Source organism: Eptatretus burgeri, chromosome 10 (assembly GCF_056783735.1).
Source record: "Eptatretus burgeri isolate ZD-2024b chromosome 10, Ebu_testis_v1, whole genome shotgun sequence".
Lineage (NCBI taxonomy): Eukaryota > Metazoa > Chordata > Myxini > Myxiniformes > Myxinidae > Eptatretus > Eptatretus burgeri.
Genome location: NC_140970.1, coordinates 65,018,391 through 65,042,591, shown reverse-complemented (window position 1 = coordinate 65,042,591; position 24,201 = coordinate 65,018,391). Strand labels below are relative to the sequence as shown.

The 24,201-nt window shown below is 41.0% G+C and overlaps 1 protein-coding gene across 1 annotated transcript in view; it reads right to left on the bottom strand.

Annotated features, from left to right (window-relative positions):
- LOC147018732 (uncharacterized) overlaps positions 1–24,201 on the bottom strand; it is a 120,137-nt gene that overhangs the window by 67,817 nt on the left and 28,119 nt on the right. Inside the window, exons 14-27 of the mRNA XM_085898744.1 lie at positions 23,774–23,910; positions 21,361–21,485; positions 21,030–21,248; positions 14,687–14,908; positions 14,153–14,272; positions 12,353–12,561; positions 10,615–10,690; positions 8,242–8,409; positions 7,714–7,830; positions 6,644–6,889; positions 5,810–5,953; positions 3,222–3,409; positions 1,144–1,324; positions 61–183 (exon numbers count right to left, since the gene is read on the bottom strand). Of these exons, the coding sequence (XP_085754870.1) occupies positions 61–183; positions 1,144–1,324; positions 3,222–3,409; positions 5,810–5,953; positions 6,644–6,889; positions 7,714–7,830; positions 8,242–8,409; positions 10,615–10,690; positions 12,353–12,561; positions 14,153–14,272; positions 14,687–14,908; positions 21,030–21,248; positions 21,361–21,485; positions 23,774–23,910 (2,275 nt within the window). The remainder of the gene's footprint in view (positions 1–60; positions 184–1,143; positions 1,325–3,221; positions 3,410–5,809; positions 5,954–6,643; positions 6,890–7,713; positions 7,831–8,241; positions 8,410–10,614; positions 10,691–12,352; positions 12,562–14,152; positions 14,273–14,686; positions 14,909–21,029; positions 21,249–21,360; positions 21,486–23,773; positions 23,911–24,201) is intronic.

Genomic DNA, 24,201 nt, shown 5'->3' with positions numbered 1-24,201 from the left:
GAACATCAATATAAAAACTTAACAAACCCAAACAAAGAGAAAATGTCAACTACTACATACCATCACATTTGTTGGAATCAGTTGAATTGATGTTGTAGCCTTCACGACAAGTGCAGTTGTAACCAAAGAGGAAATTGATGCAATTGTGCTCACATGGATTGTCACTCAGGCATTCATCAATATCTGAATGAGATAATAACACAATATCCATTTATGAAGTCATACACATACCGTCCTGATTTGTTACTTTCACAATACAGACAAAAGATTCGTTGTTTCACAATATAGCTGTACAAGAATGACCACACTGTAGTCACAACCTGCGACAAAATCCGGTAACAGGTGATGAGGAAACACATTTAAAGCAATCTTAAAAGATGAACAGCATGATTGGGAAATGCACATTTAATGCACTATTCAAAGATCAATTAGACACTTCTCATCCATGGCACCCTCCGACACGGTTATATCAGAACGAGCTGACTTGTTACATGGTCACAGATTGTTTAACCATAATATGGAGACGTTCAAAAATTACATCACGCTATGATTTTTTTAGGGAGGCACGTACTGTTTATGCTGACGGGCTTGATTAAACCTCGCTAATAATTTATATTTGATATTGATTAGATTTTTTGGGGTCCCTCATTGTGACCCAAACAAAGGCAATGGAAATCTGATGCAACAAACTCAGGCAGTGTATCATCAGCCTGACGTCTTCAGCCCACAAGAAAACCAAGATGGTGGCCATATTCTTTTGTCTGGGTGCCATGGTGGGTGGAGTGAAGTGACAAATGTGGGTGTGGTCTGGCAGATGTCCAACAAATGGGTGCACCTTTCAAAAATCGACTCCCACAAGAACCATAACCAGAGCAACAACAACCATGCAGAGTTCGTGTCGACCTGCGACATGTCACAGGTTAAAAAGACATTTTAGACTGAGGCAAATAGCATGTTTAGTGCATGTTTTAGCATGTTTAGTGCTGTGAATTTGTCACAACATGATAAATATACTTGAGAAATATTCCTCATGAATGTCAAATTAACTTTATTAATTCCTCATATGCATTTGCGAAAGTAAAGCTGTCACAAAAACATTGAAATAAATAAATTTCCATCAGTTGATTATAGTTTTCAGCTCACCGTGGCATTTACCGCCATTCCCAGTGAGTCCAGGTGGGCAGGGACCACACTCAAAATCCAAAGAGGGAGCTGGTTTGTCTGTGCACGTGACCCCTTCGAAGCAAGAGCTGTTGGTACAAGAGTTGAAATCCTCACTGCAGTCATTTTCCGTGTAGCCTTGGGTACAATTGCAGACTGCAATCTGTTGAGACACAGAAATGAAAGATGATACTTGTGAAACAACTGCTCGTGGAAGGAAGAACAGAATGTATTTGTTTTTGAAACTGTCTTGCTGGAAGGGAATGTTTAAAGAAAACAAGGACAAATGTGTCCACGAGCAGCGTCCTAAAGATTTTGTCGACTAAAAAAAAAATTTTTTTTAACATTTTTTTTCAAAAAAACAACAACAACAACTTCCGATATTTCGTCACGTGCCTTGATTAAGCCAATAGCGAAATGCGTCATAATGTCTTTACGTATTTACGATATATCGTGTATTTACGAAATAAAAATGTATTTACGAAATTATAATACGATAAATGGAATAATCTTTAAATAGTAACGTGAACTTTTCAAAGCTTTAAAGCAAATGTCCGAATATATTTAAAAGTTCATGATGGACGCTCTCAAAAGGCACCGTCTATGTGAGGATGTGTACATGTGCTCAGTATTTAAGGAGATCCGGATCTCATATATACAAGAGCCGAGTCCTCGAGATTAAGGTTTTGTCTTCACAAGAACAAGAACAAGAACAAGAAGAAGAAGAAGAACAAGAACAAGAACAAGAAGAACAAGAAGAAGAACAACAACAATGCTGAGCTCTCGATGAGCAGCGTTCGCAATGCGAGATGCTGCTAAAAACTGTTGTGGAAGAACTTATCTCTAAAATGAAAAGAAATAAGTAAATTAAGATAACACACAAAGACAGCAGTTAAACAGGTGTGCACAAAGAACTGCAGCAATACAAGAGGTAAAACCAAGTATGTTTTTTGTGGTTCCTCTCTCAAACAGGGCGAAACACACACACACACACACACACACACACACACACACACACACACACACACACACACACACACACACACACACACACACACACACACACACACACACACACACACACACACACGTCTGAATTACAATACACAGCTCGAGAATGGATGTATGTACCATTTTGGTGACATTGGATTTGATATTCGGAATTTAATTTTTAATTCTCCAGACCTGAACAAAGAAAAGAAATGAGAAAATGGGGGGAAGAAAATGGAGGGGGGCGAAAGTTAAATAAATTTTTCATTTTGTAAAATATTTCAAGTGTTTGTGCGAACTCTTCCACGCCAAAATTGTAGCACCTAAAAACTCAAATTTTGGGTGTAGTTACTTCAGAATCTGAGCAAGGTTTTAAACTACTGTGCATTGGCCTTGAAGGCCATTTTATGGCCATGATGAAGATAATATTGGGATGCGGGGTCAGATAGTGCTGCTGCTGGCCTGGAGGCAAAAGTTAACCACCATGAGGCCATATGGGCTCGTTAACCACCATGAGGCCTCGAATCTTTGTTCTGTGATGGTTCAGTGAATATTGATTCATCTGCTTTGACTTCCCCTACAATTCAAGAAAGCAATACAGTACTCCATCGCTTTTCAGTGTCCAACACGTCCTGAAACCCCCACCAGGAAAAGTAAACCACCGTGAGGGCAATATCTCCATACGTTTTCAATGCACATGTGCTGGTACCCCTACGTAGTTGTATCCCGTGGAGCGTTGGGTACCCAGTCGAGTATGGAATAAAGGAAAGTTATTTAAACTCTTGTCTTTCATGCCAAATCAATGCCATGAACATCCTCCTCATATCTTTGATCTCCACTCAGCCTCCTTTCCCTTCTTTTCAGTGATCGCACACTCTCCAACCTTCTTATCTCACTCCCATCCTTTTGTCATCTCTGTTGTCTCAAGCCAAATTTTCTATTTTAGCCCAGCCATCCACTTCCCCTCAATATAACCTCAATGGAGCATAGCATGGCCCATTCGAGATTGACTTCTACTTCCTAAAATAAGATTGACAGAGATTAATGCAGAACTCTCTTCTCAGCCTTACCTTGAACATGGAGCCACCTTCTCCTGAAGCAGAGTCGTATTCCTGCTCAAAGTCACAAGTTCCATTATTTTCACAGTAACACACCATGAGAGTCAAAACGAGCTGGCCAACTGCTTTGCTGTTATTTGCCTCCACAATAGCAAACGTTGGTTCAATGGATGTGGGATGCCAGATCAATGCACCATTTTCTGTAAAGCAAAGAGAAAAGAGGAATTTTACTTTTGTCGCGAAGACTTCAAAATTTTAGCTTCTTGTGTTTGCCTCTGGATCTCTCAGAAGTCAAAGGAAAATAACACTGAACAACAAAAATTTTTTACTGGAGATATGTAAAGTGATTTAGACTAATTTGGGTACGCTGATTTCAAAAATCATAACCGTTTTGCTGTATCACGTCAGGATTTTCAGTAACAGAAATATTCCCATTGCCTAGAAGTCAGGATTTCAATGAAATTTACAAAAATTCATTTATTCATTTATTTCATCATGAATGCTTCAAAATTATAGAAATTACAGAAAAACTCCACTAGAATGTAATTAAAAATGCTTTAGGCATTTGGCTTTGCGTTTGTGCTGCTCTGTGTCAGTTTCACGATGCAGGAACCAGCAGAAATCGCCCATCATGTTCGGGTTGTGCCGCCCTTGGTAACGCGTCTCCATGAGTGAAATCTCTTGGTGGAATCGCTCGCCGTGCTCGTCCGAGACTGCTCCCAAGTTGTCAGGGAAGAAGTTCAGGTGCTGGTGTAGGAAATGGATTTTCAGGGACATCCTGGAGCCAAGTTTCCTGAAGGACTCCAGCAGCTGCTGCACTATTTCTTCATAGTTGTCCGCGCGCTCGTTCCCCAAGAAGTTGTCAGTCACAGCTTTGAAGCTCCTCCACGCTGCCAGCTCTTTGGGGTTTAGAGTTGTCGGAAAAGTTTCGTCCTTCATAATCTGTCGGATTTGCGGTCCAACAAAGACACCAGCCTTGATCTTGGCCTCCGACAAGGTGTTGCCAAACTTTTCCTTGAGGTATAAAAACCCACGCCCATTCAGATCCATTGCCCGTACAAAACTTTTCATCAAGCTGACCTTTATGTGGAGTGGTGGAAGGAAAACCTTGGCTGGGTCGACAAGGGCGACATGCTTCACGTTGTGTCGACCAGGTACATGCTCTTTTCGCTCTTCCCAATCTTTCTTCGTCCAGTGATTCTTGTCGTCTCTGCTATCCCAGAGACAAAGGAAGCACATGTATTTCGTGTAGCCTGACTGCAGCCCTAACAACAGCGCCACCACTTTCAAGTCTCCGCAGATGTGCCAGTTGAAGTCATTGTACTTGATGGAATCAAGCAGCTGCCGCATAGTCTCATAGGTCTCTGTCATGCCGAACGCGTGAGCCAGTGGGACTGATGGTTTCTCGTTGTCATTGTGGAGCAAAACAGCCTTCAAGCTGTTCTTCCCCGAGTCGATGAAGAGGCGCCAGTCTGCAGGATCGTGATCACACCCAAGTTCTTTCAACAGACCGTTGATGTCACTGCAGAATGTCATCGTGTCTTCCATCTCAAAGAACTCAGCCATGTCTCTGTGACGTGCTCTGAACAAGGATATCTTGGTGTTAGGTTCAAGTAGATTCCACTGCTGCAGCCTTGATCCAAGCAGCTCTGCCTTCGCCTTTGACAGCGAGAGATCTCTTACAAGATCATTTAAGTCTCCCTGGTTCAGAAGGTGTGATTCTTGAGTGTCGGGTTCAAAAGCTTCATCATCACCATCCTCTTCACCACTGCTTACAGCTATGTTCTGATCAGCTGGAGGTGTTGGAACGGGGTTCTCGTCATCATGAGGCACAGGTTTACGAGCAGAGACGCAGTCAGCGTACTTGATGTGACCTTTATTCTTCTTCTTGAAGCCGGCGATGCTTGTGCAGCAGAAATAACAATCATCATGATGATTCTGCGGCTCACGCCATATTATGGGCACCGCAATTGGCATGCTCGCGCGCTTGCCCACCAACCACCGAGTCAAGGTTGTGTGACAGCTTGTGCAGCAGATGTGTGGTGCCCAGCTCTGTTCTTGGTCCCCCACCTTACACCCGAAGTAGTGAAAGTAGGCGGCCTTCATTTTCACTGCTGTAGATATACTTCGCTGTTGATCTTTTTTGGTATACCGACCACAGACATAACAGAAGTTGTCAGGATGATTGGTACAGGAACGCCTACTCATCTTTATCTGAAAGAAAGAAATATAACACAAGTTAACAACAATTGTACGAAATAGACATGTAAAAGACATATGTAAATTTCATTGAAATCCTGACTTCTAGGCAATGGGAATATTTCTGTTCCTGAAAATCCTGACGTGATACAGCAAAACGGTTATGATTTTTGAAATCAGCGTACCCAAATTAGTCTTAATCACTTTACACATCTCCAGTAAAAAAAAATTTTTGAAATTTGTTGTTCAGTGTAATCGATGTAGAAATTCAAAATAAGCACATTATCTCGATAAATAATCTGTATAATTTTTAACCCAAACCTTGAGAAAAAAACAATGTGAATTAATCCCAAACCTTGAGAAAAAAACAATGTGAATTAATGAAGTGATGATTTCCTCACCTGTGATGCTGATATCAGTGGAATTTGTGACCAAAGTAAATCTCACATTCACATCATTATCCTCAGTTTGATACTGAACTTTGAGCTCTTCATTCATGACACTGAACAGTGTGCTATCTCCAGTGACATTTGGTGGAAAATTACCTAAAAGAAAAAAAGAAATTATATTTAAATAAACAAAGAGAATATCACTTCAGATGTCCCTTAACATCAACAGGAATGTCAAAAAACATTCCATACAGTAGATATCACAGCAAGCCCATAAGCCCGAGCCCAATTTTTTGTTGCGTTGTTGGTGCGTATTCAGCCTGTGGGTCACCGAGACAGCTCAGGTGGCAGAAAACTGGTACGGTTTTCCAAAGGAACTGGTTTCGATTCCTGGTCTGGGCGTGTAATTTTTCTCACATTTACATATAATCTTCATTTCCTGTTCATTTATAATTGTGTTACTACGCCCCCCGTGGTGAATAATAGCAGTCATGGAATTGGCCCCCCAACAGGGGGAAGACCCTCTTGTGGACAGTCCCTTGCTGTTCCGATAGTTGGCAGCTGCCCTGGAAGCAGCAGGGGAAAGAGAGTGGCATCATTTTGTGGGAAAATTGCGTATTCAGCCTGTGGGTCACCCAGATACAGTCACTCAGGTGCGAGAGCACTGGTATGGTTTTCCAGAGGACCTGGGTTTGATTCCTGGTCTGGGCATGTAATTTTTCCCATATGTAAGTTTGTATACGTAAATATAATTTTTTTTTCTCAGAGAGGCGGTGACTTTGTAATTTCACAATGAAGCACAGGCTTACTGCAGAGAGAAGAATGATGAAGGAATAATTGACTTACTCAGTTCTTCTTTGGTTGATCCCAGCAGTAACTTTGCCTTGTGTGTTGCTTTTCCAAATGCTGTATTGTTTGTGGTGAGAATATCAAACAAGCAGGTCTCGTCACCTTCACATGCTTCCCTTGTCCTTGCGACTTCATCTGCTGTTTTACTACTGAGCAAATCCTCAAGGAAAGTGGGCACAAAGTCAGACTTGCGTTTGTTCTGTGATGGTTCAGTGAATATTGATTCTTCTGCTTTGACTTCCCCTACAATTAAAGAAAGCAATACAGTACTTATTTTAGAAGCATGCTTCAGGAATACCTTGGGTGTGTGAATATATAATATAATATATACATATATACACATATATAAGTGATTGCACACCATTGAGAGATCAGGCCAAAAAGAATATATGTACATGCATGATATCTCAAAAAGTTATGGACGGATTTGGACGAAACTTGGTGGATAGATTGGGGTGTGTGTGACGAGGATGAACTGATTTGATTTTGGTGAAGATCTGGATCTGGATAAGATTTTTTTTAATTTTCCAAATGATTCTTCACCATTGAGAGATGGGGCCAAAAACAATATATAGCACGATATTTCGAAACATTATGGACGGATTATTACAAAAATTGGTGGATGAGTTGGGTTGGTGACAAGAATAGGGCAATTAGATTTGGGTTAAGGTCAGGATGCAGATCCAGCCTATTAGTGGAATATAAAATGTAAACTGTTCATCCTGGTGAAGGTGTGCATTCTACAGAGTACCCTTCTCATTGAAAAGTTGATAACAAAAGCTCATGTGGTAAAAAAGTTATATTCTTGACAGGAACACACACACACACACACACACACACACACACACACACACACACTCACAAAACTACATCTCCCACAGCATGGGTGGATGGACAAACTACTGAAGGAAAAGGAATCCTGTTTGGGGGAAGGGGGGGCATTTCCTTCCCTCCCCCACAATTCGCCTGTGTTATAGATATATTATACATTCTGTTATATGTATTATGAACAAATGATCACACTATGATCAGTGCAGAATATTTCATGCTCAAATCAAATAACTTACAAGTCATGCCAAAATCATAGTAGAGTGTCTTTTCATCTGGTGGTTTCCCACCAGAAAACGGAATTACTGTTCCATTCCGAGCAATGAAATCGTCCTGGTCATTATTGTTAAACATCCCTGGAAAAGAGAAATAACACATTTATAACATGATGCTTTACCTCCCTTGTGTATATTCTATGAATGCCCATCCCACATAAAAAAAACTCGAAACTCTACGTGCACAAACCTGTGAATGTATATCATTAATTAATCTACAAAATATTGGATAGGTTAGTCCATTGTTGTAATACTAGTCCTAAAACTACAATGACTACTACTACGAGAATAAGAGGAAAAAGAAGAATAAACACAGCAAATTGTCATGCTGCCAGCTTGACATTTAAATGATCTCCTGATAATTGCACAATAACTTTGTATTTTTCATCAGTGATTAAAAAAATAATATAATTTTATGAAGAAAAACAAAAAATAACAAAATCAGCTTTCATTAAATCATCCCGAAAGGCTTTTCTTCAGCAGTGAACATACCGAGGAGGCCACTGGTTTGATTCTGGAATTCAATCGGGAGGCTCACAGTCATTTGTAAGGCTCCAAGTTCAGCTGTTACTGTGATTGAAGCTTCGCTGGCAAAAGAGACTGACACTGTATTGTTCTTTGGAATCCATAAGTCTGTTTGGTTGAATGTTGAAGGCTCGCCTGAAAAGGAACCCAGCAAACACAGAACGTTATCACAATGTTGCTGGGAACTTTGTAATGAAGCAATGTCAAAAATAATGTTACAATGATTTTACAACATTTTAACTGGATGGCGTATTTCCTTCCTGGGTGAATAGCATTGAAACAACGTTGTCCAAATGATTTACAATAAAGTCACATAAACGGTTTGATAAGGTATTGAACAAAGGTAATTTGTGAATACAATTTGTGAATTCAATGACAATACTTTTTTTTAGGTACCAACAGTGAATGTAAACTCAGTGGTCTGCACTGAATCTGGGAGGTTGTTGGTTTGAACTGTGGCTGAGTGTGCAAAGCTCGGTGTTCCATAAACAATTGCAAAAAGTGTAAAATAAATGTCACAAACAAAAGTTCAGTGTCCTCACCTGTGATAAAGTTCCTTGTGAGCGACATATTGTGAAGCCTCCCCTGATCCGGATATACAGGGGAAGGCTTATTGCTGTTGTCGACATTGTTTCTACAATTCGTGCCCCTGATTTTTAATGATACCCCAGAGTTTCTAAGACCCTGAGGAGTACCAAAGCACCATATAGGTTTTTAAAATTACCTAACTGCATTCCAAATTTGGGAGATGTATCAATTTCTGAGCTGTATCTTGGAGCTGGCTGGGAAGTTCAGAATTAAATTTTGCATCAATAATGTGAATAGAAAGTATGTAGGGTTGACCTAATTTTTGACATTGACCGAGTTATAGACAATTTAACATTTTTCACAATAACTCGCCTAAGTTTTGTCCGATTGGAATGAGATTGCCCTCTCTCGGTAGCCGAGAGCAAGGTGCATTCACTCGTCATTTACATCATACCCCTCTGAGTTAAAGGTCAAGGTCACATGGCGGTCTGAAATTTAAAAAACGCATTTTTTATCAACGCTCAATTTTTCCAAAGCAGAATCCCAAAGACAGCTTGGACTTCCAAGATGTTCTTGCAACATAACAGTGGACCTGCATTGAAGTGGTGCACCTGATATTTGATTGGTGTCCTTGACCTACTTTTGAACAATGAAAAAAAAACAGCTGATGGAGTTGAAAAAGACAGCTTTCTTTGGCTGGAGGAGCATGGGGGTTAATTTATAGAAATCCTAGCCACCTAGGCCAATTGATTAGGTGAGAGCTGATTGGTTATTCACTACAATTATAGGTGAGTCATGATTTTGTGTGTTTGTGTGTATATGTGTTTGTGTGTATAAAGTATATATAGTATATATAGTATATATAATATATATATATAGTATATATAGTATATATAGTATATATAGTATATATGTATATATATATATAGTATATATATATATATATATATATATATATATATATATATATATATATATATATATATATATATATATATATATATATACGAATATCAATCACACCTCCTGGCTGTTATGGTGAACATCGCAGGCGGATTATGTCTCACACGGTAAAACCGCATTATCCGCAAAGAACAATCATCCATCTGCCACCCAGACGATTGTTCCTGCTGATGCAAACCATTCAACCAGAAGGCACATGATGTGATTGGTGGGTAAATGGTGACAAGCACTCCCCTGATCTCCAATGGACATAAAGTCCAACACCAAAGCATCACCTCCAATCCAGAGGCCTCAGCCCGAAGACTGTCAAACAGACAAAGATTACGGTATGCTGCTGATGTCATGTACTTTATCTTCGATTTCGTATATGTATATATATATATATATATATATATATATATATATATATATATATATATATATATATATATATATATATATATATATATATATATATATATATATCTGACCCCATCACTGTCATGAGCATCAGGAAGCAAGTGCCACACCAGCTCTTGCTGCATGTATCCTAACCAACAGGAAACAGGAAATGCCTACCACATATTAACCTGTCTGTGGTAAACAAAACAGTTCGGGAGCAGCCAGGAACAATTTAAATTTTGAAAAGTCTCTTCTGCTAAACAGTTGCATACTGTAACACACCAGCTAAACAGGCTGGATAAAACACACACACACACACACACACACACACACACACACACACACACACACACACACACACACACACACACACACACACACACACACACACTGGTCACCATGCTTTCCTGCACGGAATGCTTTCATGTTCTTTATACACTTAGTGTGAAATGTTGACATTTCATTCACCTGACTCATTGAGATATATTGGCCTTCCATCCAGTGAAATGTTGACATTTTCCTCTCCAGAAAGTTTCCATTCCACCTGAAAAATAAATTAGCAAAAACAAAAAATTGCTGATGCATCAAATCCTGCCTTGTGAATGCAAATCTCTAATTTACATTATTACGTGCATTGAAATTATATACTTGTTGGAGACAATTGCAATGATCCCAAATTGTGGATTCAAAGATGTGTAGTTTGTGATTATAGCATACAGGTTATATGTGAAGTACAATTTACCTGCATGTAAAATATGAAACGAAAGACCAATCCAATTGTGAGTGAAATATATGAAATATATTTAATGAAAAACATCATGAAGCTGATTATATTAAGATCCCCAAATGAAGCTGAGTCTCTGGGCCTGTCACTTTCCAATCACAGAGGTTGGTGGTATATCTGTCTTCTGCCGCCTCCTTTCTGGTTTTACACCCTCTGCTCTTTCCGTGGGACGTCCCCACCCCCCCCCCCAGTCCACCATCAACCCTCATCTGGGGAGACTCCCAAAATCCAGAATCACTGCTCAATCACATCCACTCAGTTATTCCTCTTTCTTTCCAGTCTGTGTCGTTAACTTAAATATTCTCTTCAATCGCATCGTTCCCTCTCGGTCTCCAAGACAGCTGTTCACCACCATTCAGATCATCCCACCACCCCCCCCCCCATTCCAAAACCATGATCTTTTGAACCCCATTATCCACTTTCTCCCTGTGTCCACCTTGTCCAACCCATGCATCCTTACGCGAACTACGCTAAAAATCATTATGGTATGAAACCAGAAGCACTTTCAAGGGATTTCCATGAACTCTTCAGGATATAACAACACTTATTACAAAAGCAAAAAATCAAATCTGTTTTTACGTAAAATAAATAATTAGTGTTATCCTCTTCTGTCTTTACGTAAAATAAATAATTAGTGTTGTCCTCTTCTGTCTTTATGTAAAATAAATAATCGGTGTTGTCCACTTTTGCCTTGAGGACTGCCTCAACTTCATTTGGGATTGATTTAATTAATTTATGGATTAAGTTTGAGACAATCTTTTCCCAATAGCATTGTTATGTACTCCAGAGCATAGTCAGACTGCTCACATAAATGTTATCTTTCTCTTAAATGTGTTCATCCTTCATTTATTCTGTTAAGATAAAGTGTCAGTCCAGATTAACTATAATTACATAAATAATATCTTCAATATGATCACAAATTCATGTTTAAAATAATGATTTGAGAATGCTTGGCATCGATTTAAGTGGACTCATACTTTTGCATCCCAATGTATACAGTACATACACACATTAATACATGGAGCTGGTGATGAAGCCAAGATAATATACAACGAGCCGAACAACAGCAATTGAAATAGCCAGAATGCTTTGTCAGCTGTGACCTCATTTCAAAGTGTCGCTTTCAGATTTTTGTTACAATTACTCCACAAACATTCAGTGATTTGACATTCTTTTTTTATTCTTTAGATAAAAAGCGAATGAAAAAAAACAACATAAAAAAACCAACAAACAAGGAATTGAAATCAAACATAAAATGAAGCAATTTGGGTCAACAAATTAAAACACGTGTAATAATGAAAACAATTCTTCAAGTCGATAGAGTGGAGATGTCAAACAAGGCAGTAGTTTCTAAAGTGATGTTGCCATCAAGTCCTTTCATCCTGTCATTCATCCATCTCAAAGCATTTGATAAACACTTACCGTTGGGCCATCATCTTCCTTTGCTACTATCACAATGAAGTTTGTCGCCTTGAGGTTTTGCTGTTCGCCAGCCTGTTGAGTTGATCCCTGCACCTTCAAGGAGGATCCATTGGTGTTGTTTGCATACAGGATGATAAAATCACCCAAACCATTGAAGGTGTACTCGATGCCATCCAATGTGGTCATATGCGGATCACCAAATAAACCACCTGAAAAGAAAAGTATGCCATTTTAAACAACACAGCACTTCATCTGAATTTGTCATTCCAGGAAAGTTATTGAATTTAGTACATACTAGTAAAGGTGCCCGTCTTCGACGGGCGTAACTGGCAACATATGGTAAAAGACAGATAGCATGAATGTATTTTAAACAATATATTATATCATTTTTATCCATTGATTATCATTCAGGTTTTCCACTTTGATGACATTACCATGTAGTTGAGTGACTACACAACGTGACCATTCGTGAGTTCGGGAGGATCCATAGAGCGCATTAAAATTACAGGGCACCCTACTTTAAAGTGATCCAAAAGGCTGGATCAGTTTCGTCTACATATTCATATGTTGTAGATTTTAGCTGGTCAGAAAGTCATGGTTTTGTGAAGAAACTACGGCACATGGAAAGTGCAAATTAGTCAGGTATGAACTCAACTGTAATTCTCCCCAAATGGAGCGTGATTCTATGAGCCGAACTCATCTTATTGGTCCTCTAAAAAATGGGAAACATTTTTATTTCTTTTTTGTGCAATAATTCCTCCCATTTTGCAAATGGAGAACATGAACTGTTTCACTACCATAATCATCAAAACAAATTTTGAGGGGCCTCTTTAGGAAGACAATAATATCATTACTATATATGTCAAAGCTTGTTTCATTTCATGCAGTAACAAAAATCTGATGATGGAACAAAAAAAGGGGCGTGCCGAAATATTAATATAGATTTTTGGTCTCATTTTCATAACAATTGAAGCTTTTAAAGTGTTTTTCAATTTTGACAATATCAGCGAAACAGAGCTTTCATTCTCACCAAACACACACACACACACACACACACACACACACACACACACACACACACACACACACACACACACACACACACACACACACACACACACACACACACACACACACACCCTGACAAGGCAGAAGTGCTCACTGCCACATCATGTAGTGCAGACATTTGCATCTTCTACACGAGCAGTCATGAGATAGACCTTGGCAGATTTACTTTAATCTCCACCAACTAGTACAAGGGAATGGCAAGGTAAAATTTAACATTTTTATTGTTTCGCCTTTGACCCCTTAAAACCTGAAAAGTTTGCCTGAAATGAAAAATAAAAATGACACCTGGGTGTATTGGCCCAAAATACCTCGATTCCATATTTGAAGAGGCTTGACTTTGAAATGAAGACATGGTGTGTGATTGTAATTATTGGAAAGAAAGAAAGGAAGAATGAAAGAAAAAAAGAAAGACAGAAAGAGTAAAAACAACACATTTCCCCTCCCTGTTTGTGTGGAGATATAATTCAGGTGCAAAATGTATATTTTCAGACTCATAATAATAATCAAATAAGCGACCCCCCCCCACCCCTCACCCCTCCTCACCCTCTCTGTCCTCCTCACCCTCTTCTCTTATTCCCCCTTTCTCCTTACTTTCACCTTCCCTTCTCCCTTTCCTTAACCCCTTTCCCTTTCCCTTCCCATTCTCAATTCCCTTTCCCCATTTCTCTCCACTCTCTTCTTCCTGCAACAGAAATCTTAGCTGTGAAGTTAATTTTATTAATTGCCACTTACCGAGGAAAGGGGGTCGGTAGCCAAAGCAGTGGTCAATCGGGCGCCTGCTGTGGTAGTATTGACAGAATTCCAAACTTTCAGACTCACGGCAGCAATGATTGTATGGGTGAAGTTCACTTTCTGAAACACAAAATAACATTCTCGTATTTAGATTTTAAGTCACGATCTTCTGCTGTTGAAGTTTCATCAACAACACTGCAAGTTTTTGCATATTGGAAAGATTCCTGAACAATCAGCAGGTTCTGGGAGTTTAAGACAGAGGGAATTGGTTTGAACTTATATTATACAACAGGATATTTATCACATTTTGCAGACCGAGCTCTTCAAAGCAACTGCTTTTCAGTCATGCCATCAAGAACCAATACAAATGAATACAGAAAACATTCCCAACAAAAAGGGACAATCTGAATATCCGAGTCATTCTGTGATTCGTAATTAGAGAAGACTGCAATGTCTTTGTAAACCATTATGAACCTATTATATAAATTGGTAATGGAGTTGACAACTTTTTCAGATTGGGTCATGATAACTTACCATGGTATGCATTTCGCTGTCCTGCTAACCATGAGCGCTGGTGCAGAAAAGTCCAGTGCCAGCCCAACCACAAATTCCAGTCCCAAATAACCGGTGGATTCCAAGGAGTGGGAAGAACCTTTTCATGTCTTCCATGCAAAAGCATCCCCCATCTGTTATAATGGCATCTTACACCACTCCCGAACCAGCTGGGCCACCGGCTCTGCAGAGTCACTGCTGTTCCTGGAGAGTGACCATTCCACATAGGGTTGAGTTGAACCCTTTCACAACCACAGCTTCGTCAGAAAAAAATTAATTTTACAAACAACAATACGGTGTGCCAACAAAGCTCATGGACAACCAATCCGAGTAGTACCATGAACAGTCTTTAAAGGCAAATATTATCATCATTCAATCATTACATAATCTCTGGAGGAAGCACATTCAAAGCTTTAGGTAATCTGGGGATCCTGAAGCATGAGTGAGAGAAAATGATTATGTCAACCATGTAAAGATTCGTGGTTGCAAAATGCTCTCGTGGTGACAATGGAGCAGTGCGTCAACACCACTGGATTATTTGTCAATATAAACGAGGCCCACAGTCGTCTACCAATTGCTGAGATAGGCTTCCCTTGCTGCCTACTGCCTTATATTGTTGTACTATTCACTGCCCATTATTAATCATATTAAACATTCCATCACCACGTTTTCGTGCACTTTTCCTTAATTCCCTTAAGAAAAGAAACTTAATCTTAATAGGCACAACCACAAAGATATCTCGCTATTAACTACTCTTGCCAGAAAAATATGAACAAATATCATTGTCATGACAATATAGAAGCATGCTGTCCAACCATCCCAATTCGACCTCATGTGTCCCGCTTCGCGACCAACGAAATGTCCAACTTATTACATGTGAAATGAACATAAGTGGAATTGCAGCAAAATATTGTTTTTTTCCCCCATCTCCTAAACTCATGAGTAACTCACAGAGCCTGCAGTGCAACGATGTGGGTGTGACTGGCACTCATTCAGGTTCCTCCTGATGACTCCATCTTTGCTCTTTACTTTTTCGGGTTCCTTCTAATGACTCCAATGCAGTATTTGATTTTACATTTGATTACATTTGTACGATATCCTGATACTGTGCGACCTGTGCTTCCCTGCTGACGGACATTGGGTAGTTTCTACAAAAATGTACATGTTGCTGCATTTGCGCCTGGGGAGTAACTGCTGAAATCTATATATTTGGGTTCTTCCCGACATCTTTGTTCATTGTTCCATTCACATTTCTTTCGACTTTTTCACATTTCTCTTTATTCATTCTAATTCTTTCTTTTTCTTTTATTTTATTTCTTTGACCCTATTTCTCTTTCTTTATCTGTCGAAGAGAAGTGAATTCTTGCAGAAATTTTTCTGTAAAACTCACTTGGCTGTGCCTGGATGGGTTTGAGGATAGTTGAGGAGGAGCTGAAACCCCAATTCTATCCGGGTTCTTCCTGATGATTCCATCTTTGCTCTTTACTTGCAGTATATGGGTTCCTTCTGACGACTACAATGCAGGACTTGGTCTTATATTTGATTCCACAACCAAAACGACTTTTTATTTTTTATTTTTACAGGATCTAACCTCACAGTGGAGCTGAATATGCATGACATACATGCAGACATATGCAACAGATGAAACACAGAACTATTCGACGAATTTTTGACAAAATGGATACAGAAGAAAACTAGCAGGAAGAAAAAACTGGCAATTTGGAGAGATGGGCTTGAGGAGGGTTAATAGAAGTAGAAAAGATCATGGTTTTGGATTGGGGATGATTTCAGATGGTCAACAGCTGTCTTGAAGACTTCGAGGGAAGAATGAAATTGAAGAGAATGTAGAAGTTCGTCCCACAGATGGGAAAAAAAGGTGGAATGAATGAGTGGAGGTCAGCAGTGATCCTGGATTTTGGGAGATTCACCAGAAGGGAATGAAGATTCTGTGCTAAAATATTATCTGTTAAATTAGTGAAGACCATTATCAATAATTTCCTGTTCAAATCACCATTGTTGTCTGATTAGAGAATCCTCAATCTTGAGGAGCACACCACATACCTTACAGTGATTTTCCTAATACAGTCGTCCACCGAGTGAATCACTTGCCTCTGCTGAAACAGCCATGACTTAATTCAATCCTATCGCTGATCTGAATCCTGAAGCCAATCCAATTCATGCTGATGGCTCAGTTGAGTTGACGACATTGTATTGTCTACTTCTAATTTGCATGACATTAAGAGATAAAGTATCATCTCATTTGCATTATTACTATGAGTATTTAATTTTTTGTCGAAGCATATTTTATACCAAGTTATCATGAACTGCGACTCCATTTCAGCTGCTTCCAGGATATTCACACAAATTTCAGTTTTAAGGTGATAAAATAACAACACTCAGACAATCTTAACAAATTCAGCACTCTTTTTATTAATTTATGTCACAACACCAATGTCGGGTTGTTGGCGACTAAACCGTCTCGCCCACCAGGTTTTCTGGTGAGGGGGTGTTTGGATATGGACACCCAGCAGGATTAAAAACAAAACCTGTCAAAGGGTGGAGGAGCTCCTTGTGAGCCAACGGCCATCCATATCTCGTGCCCAACTATGTCTGCGGACGTCCTCCTGCAGTTGAGTTACTTCTTATTAGGAGGTTGGTGGCAGGATTTGCACTCCGGCCACTGTAAAACCCTTCATTCCGCAAAACACAAAAACGCCTAAAAACCTGAAAACCCACTCCGTGGGAGTACCTCCTGTGCAGCTTCCCTTCGCAGGGCAGCTCACCGGATGACGGGATTGGGGCAAAGCCTTTGGGACCCCCAATCTTTGATGATAGGAGGGAAACCATGGGGTAACATCCCTGGGTCAGATTGCGGGAGAGTGTGTCGGAGTGGTGCTGAGGTGTCGTCCACCAGACGGCGGTCTCCTTGGGTTAACCTGAGGCGGTCCCTTCGGGTGGGTGCCTGGAATGTCCTATCCCTAAGAGAGGATGATCACCTGTCTCTGTTATCATCTGAGCTCAAGCGTTTGGACATCGGGATTGCAGCACTCTCTGAGGTTCGGAGACCGGATTGCGGCGAGATAATGGTGGGTGGTTACACCTACTATTGGTATGGTCGCTCTGATGGTTACCATACTCAAGGAGTTGCTGTAGCTGTGTCCAATAAGCTGACACCGATAATTGAGGTAACACTGGTCAACGAACAGATCATGAGACTTAGGATTCATCACTCCTTAGGTGTCATTTCCCTGGTCTCTGTCTATGCTCCGACTGAGGCGAGTGATCTCACCGTGAAGGACACATTCTACGCCACGCTCGAGTCTGTGGTTGATCAGTGCCCCAGACAAGATACACTTCCAGTCTTGGGGGATTTCAATGCGTCGACTGGAACTGATAGGGATGGATATGAGACAAGTGTTGGTCCCCATGGGTCAGCAACTATGAACCAGAATAGCACTAAGTTCCTTGACTTTGCAAGAAGTCATGGACTTAGGGTGGCTGGTTCATGGTTTCAGCGCCCACAAGCTCATCGCTGGACTTGGTATTCCAACACTGGTGGTGTGGCAAAGGAGATTGACCATGTCCTCGTTGATGTTCGCTGGAGGATGATCCAGAACTGCAGGGTCTACCAGAGTGCTCAATTCCTCAAGACTGACCACCGGCTTGTTGTGGCAACTCGAAAGCTGCATCTTAAATCCTGGAGAATGGTACCATCCCAGCCTCGGCTGGATGTTGGCAAGCTCAAGGATGAGAGAGTAGCTGAGGAGTTTGCGAACAGGCTGAGTGGACATTTGGGGTGTCTGGGTGCTTTGGGGGGTCCTGAAGAGTTGTGGAGTGCCTTCAAGACCACCGTCCTTGATGTTGCCGTTGGATGCCTTGGAACTCACCGCAGGGCAAAGAAGAATTTTGTCTCTCAAGGGACACTGGATACCATTGACCAGAGTCGCAGGGCCAGGCTGACTTGCAGAGCAGAGTTGTTCAGGGAGCTGAGGCGTAAAACTGTACGTGCACTAAGGGTGGACAAGGAGGCCTATGTGCGAGGAATCTGTGAGGGGGTAGAGCATCACCTGTGGACAGGTGATTCTCGTCCCGCTTACAGGGGAATCCGCGCATTGCGTTCATCCAAGCCCATCCCTCGGAGCACTGCAGTTCGAGCAGAGAGTGGTAGGCTCTTGACAGAGGAGTCTGAAGTGAAGGCCCGCTGGGCCGGTTACTTTGAGCGCTTGTACCAGGCTGATCCCCCAGCTGTCGAGTTGGACATCAAGGGTGTTCCAATCCCTGTTGCTGACCCTCCAATCAACTGTGGTCCACCTTCGCTTGTGGAAATACGGGCTGCGGTGAACCGGTTGAAACGGGGTAAAGCTCCAGGGATCTGTGGCATCCATGCTGAACCTCTCAAGGCTGGTGGAAATGCTGCACTCATGTCATTGTATGCAGTTTTGTGCTCTGCCTGGAACACAGGCATCATCCAAACTGATTGGAAGAGGGGCCTTGTTGTGCCTCTCTGGAAAGGGAAGGGTGATCGCCAAGACTGCAACAACTACCGAGGGGTGACTATGCTCTCAGTGCCGGGCAAGGTCTTTGCTCAGATAATTATTGACAGGGTTCGCCACCATCTGCTTGAGCACCAGTGCCCAGAGCAGTCAGGCTTTACACCAAAGAGGTCAACAATTGACCGTATCCTTGCTCTTCGTGTCCTCACCGAACGCAGATGAGAGTTTCGGCAGGGGCTGCTTGCAGTCTATGTTGATCTCTGTAAAGCATTCGATTCAGTGAATCAGGATGCCCTCTGGAGGATTCTTGGTCTTCATGGGGTGCCACCAAAACTGATCGATCTGATGTCTGAACTCTACTCTGGAACTGAGAGTGCTGTGAAATGTGGTGGTACCATCTCTGACTTATTTCCAATTGTTACTGGAGTTCGTCAGGGGTGTGTTCTGGTCCCCACACTTTTCAGCACTTGTATGGACTGGATTTTAGGGAGGATGTCGGAAAGATCAAGCTGCGGTGCATCGTTTGGGAATGTCAAGATCTCGGACCTTGATTTCGCAGATGATACAGTCATCTTTGCGGAGAATTTAGATGTCCTTTTGGGGGCCCTCAAGGTGCTGAATGAGGAGTCGGAGCCGCTGGGATTACGGGTTTCTTGGATCAAAACTAAGGTCCAGGCTTTCAATGACATCGTGGATGCTGCTGACCTGTCTGTGTCTGTTTGTGGTCGGGATGTTGAGGTCGTGGAGAGGTTCACTTACCTTTGCAGTGATATTCATGTCTCTGCTGGCTGTGAGTCAGAGGTCAATAGTTGTCTGGGTCGAGCCTGGGGAGTCAAGGATTCACTGCATCATGGGGTGTGGCGCTGCCGGTACCTGTGCGGGAGGACGAAAGTCTGAGTCTTCAGGTCCTTGGTGCTTCCAGTTTTGCTCTATGGATGCGAGACTTGGACTCTGACCAAGGATCTGAGATCGAGACTTAATTCCTTTGGTACCAGGTCTCTTCGGAGAATCCTTGGCTATCACTGGTCGGATTTTGTGTCCAACGAGCGGTTGCTGAGAGAGACTTGGATGAGATTTGTTACCTGCATGGTCCGTGAGCGTCAGTTGCGGCTGTATGGACATGTGGCTCGTTTTCCTGACGCTGATCCTGCTCACCAGATTCTCTCATCGAATGAGTCTTGTGAGTGGAGGAGGCCAATGGGCCAACCACGTGCCTCGTGGTTGCAGCAAGTTGACCAGCATCTCAAGGAGATGGGGATGTGCCTGGCATCTGTCTGGGGGAAGGTCAGACGGAGGCCCCTGGAGTACCGGCCGGAAAGTGGAGACAGCGACGTGCTGTTCTGGCACATGGTCCCATACCTGACCTGACCTGACTCAGACAAGTGAAGATGATATGAATAAACAACACAAAGGCGACAAACAAAGTATATTGTGTCAGTGTGTATTGGAAGGTCAACACATGTTATGGGAAACAGTGGTTGATCCAGAACGACTGCAAGAAGATGGTCACATTTCCCAGTGCAGTCTAACCACATGATTTTTATTTATTACTGTAAATAGTAAAATGTCAGAGCAATTACAGAGCGAATCAGTCTTGTAAGATAGTACCTAAAATCAGTGAGAATGCATGAGAGAGTGCTGAAAACCATAGAGCTTTCCAGGGCCATAAGGCAGGTCCTGAATTCCACCTATTATTGCTCAGTGCATGCTAAGGCATTGGCTCATCCCACCTCGCCACAGGTCAGAGGTTGGACAGTCTGTCAAACGTATTTAAGATTCTATGACAAATAAACCTCAAAAGCATTTGAGATGAAACGTTACCGGTCACTCACCTGGAACATCTGGTTCTTTGAAACCATTGCGGCGTATTCTACGACCTGAAGTATACGCAAAGTCAAATCTTCCCTGCAACCAGGAGCATGGACAGGGCCGGTTAAACCAACGATAAAAGGGGAAGCTTTCTCTTTCGTACCAGTTCAAGCATGCTTTCCGTGGGTTTGTAAATGTTTCGGAATTTGATTCCAGTCGAAATGCCCAGCGACCTTTGGCATCTGTAAAATAGTATATAAAACTTGCAAAGGAAATGCATTTTGAGTTTATAAAATATTTTCACTGTTCAACCAGAAACAAACTTCAGAGACAGATTTAGTTAAAGCAACATACTCATGTCTTTTGCAACTCCTCCAACAACTATTTTTCCATTGTTCTCATCAGGGCGATATCTGACTCTGTTGGATTGAGTCGTGATCCGGTCATTGTAGAAGAAGCGGTTTGAACTTTTGGTTCCACTGGAGTATGGACACACACACACACACACACACACACACACACACACACACACACACACACACACACACACACACACACACACACACACACACACACACACACACACACACACACACGCGTTACTTAAATCATGCATGAATCAATGGTCAGCTATATTATAATTCATGGAAAAATATGACAAGGAATAAAAACAAGTTATAACAACAAGAAAAAGAGCAATTCGAGATTACAGACCCTGACCAGGACTTTTTTGTGTGGTGTATTTTGTGTGACGTGTGTGTGTGTGTGTGTGTGTATGTGTGGTGTATTTTGTGTGACGTATGTGCACTGGTGTGTTACATAATTAATGAGACATAACTAGAACTGCCACTTTATAACTGCTGGCAGTGATGACCGGATACCAAAATGTACCACTTTGATGAAACCCCGCTTTGATCGGACACCTGACCCTGAGCCATGACATTTAAAAAATTATTATTCATGATTCAATTGATCTTAGAATGGGATTAAAATAAATTCAATTCATATCAAATGGAAAACCAAATATGTCCAGTCCTGCATTGGAATCATCAGAAGGAACCCAAACAAGCAAAACGCAAAGATGAAGTCATCAGGAGGAATCTGGATAGGATTCACATTTCAGCTACTCGTCCTCTACCACCAAACCCATCCAGGCACAGCCAAGTGAGCCTTATTCAAAAATAAAAACAAAACATCAAAAAAATAAAATAAAAACCCATGTCAAAAAAAACAAATAATTGTAGCTGCCAGACGATGTGCCCGATCAAGTTGAAATTTAAAACATGTATTGCACATCACTGCTTGATCATAACTCTGAAGTTTCACATCGATTGATGAAGCAGTTCCAGAGAAAACATTATTTAATATTTTTCTTCAATACAATATGGCTGCTAAAACCATGTGACCTATCAATTATTCCTTAACTTATACACCAATGGCTTGGGGAACATTTGTGTGAAGTTTCCCCTCAATCTGTGCAGCCGTTCTGGAAAAGAAGATTTTTAAGGGTTTTAGGGTAAATCCAATAGGCTGCCAAACCATGTGACCTATGACATCATATCTGTAAAACTTTGTTCCTCATGGATAGGCGGTCATACATGTAAAGTTTTGCCTCAATCTGTTCAGCCACTTCAGAGAAGAAGATTTTTAAAGGTTTAAAATAAAAATAAAACAATATGGCTACCGAATCACGTGACAAATACAGCACAACAAGGTACGATTCAACATAGAAATTTGGACGGAAACACAAACATCAATAAAGGATGAAGATATAACGACAAAAACACGATAAATCCGGTTCAGGAAACTTGGGTTTAATGAGGTGGAAGTGGCAACTGAGGATTCAACCAACATGTGAAAAAAATATCACCGAATTGGAAATCCAGTTGGGGGATTATTCCCCGATGATCTTGTTCAATGTGGGGGTTGGACTGAATTTAATTTAATGTCGGCAGTGTTCTAGATGGTGTCCACAAGAGGTACAGTGGTATCACAGGAAACTTCATAACAAAACTTGGGATTTTAATACATAAAAGATGAGGATCAATAATTTCAATAAAAAGATGAAGAACAAAATAAATTCTCCTGAGTTCAGAATTAAATTTAGAAAAGGACAAATGTTTCTGTTACCATAAAGACATGATAGAAGCATCAGGAGGAGGAGCATTAGCCATTAGATCAAGAATAAATTCAGCCTGGAATGAGCGGGAACAACTTGGTGGTAACATGATGCACAGAAACATTCCATTATCTGTCAAAGTGAGAGTTTATAAAGCCGAGCTGTATCAAACCAGTATTTTTGTATCATTAAAATGTGAGCAATGAAGATTGAAGATGTAAACATAGTCGAAAGAACAGGGATGACAATGCATTGTGTGTGAATGGATTGTCTCTGAATGAAAGAATTCTGAGATCAGAAATCAGGAAGAGATAAAAAATCGATGGGAATGAAGAATAACAAATAGGAAGAGAATAATTGGTTGGTATGGACATGTGCAACGAAGGTCTGAAGATGAAGCTGGAAAGAACTCAATTTAAATTGTGATAGAAGGAAGAAAGCCGAGAGAACGTCCGAAAATACATGAACTGAAACCATCAAGAATGATATGGAATGTTTGGGTTTGCGCTGAAACTGACACAATGGATAGATTCAAATGGAGGAATGCCATAATTTGAACACCTAGAAAAAGAGGACAATGGTCATAAAAACGTTTGTTGTTGTCATGGTTGTTGTTGATGCTGTTTGCACAGCATGTTAATGTACTACCTGTGGTATCCAATCAGTGCTTTGTTGGCATGTGGATGGCGAGATTCTGGTCTCCAGAGCATCATGCCGTCCTCAAACTGGATCAAGCAGAATGTCTTTATGCCATCAGTTGCTAGGACGGCCTGGAACGTGTTTGTCTACAAAAAAGTAATTGTTATTTAAATGTGTGAAATTCTACATCTTGTTATTTTGACAAACATGAATATTTACATCATTCTCATGCACTGGAAGTGAACATATTTCTCCTTCCATGTATGTTGGTGCATTCCATGCACGTATGTCAAGACCACATGACTCAAGAGACATTGCTCACTCCCTTTTCTATCAACATTTACAAATCGAATAAAAACATAATATGCCACAGTTAAAGTCATTTCCCATATAATTTGCCCCATTAGTCTTTCCTCATTCCAAATATATAACATAAC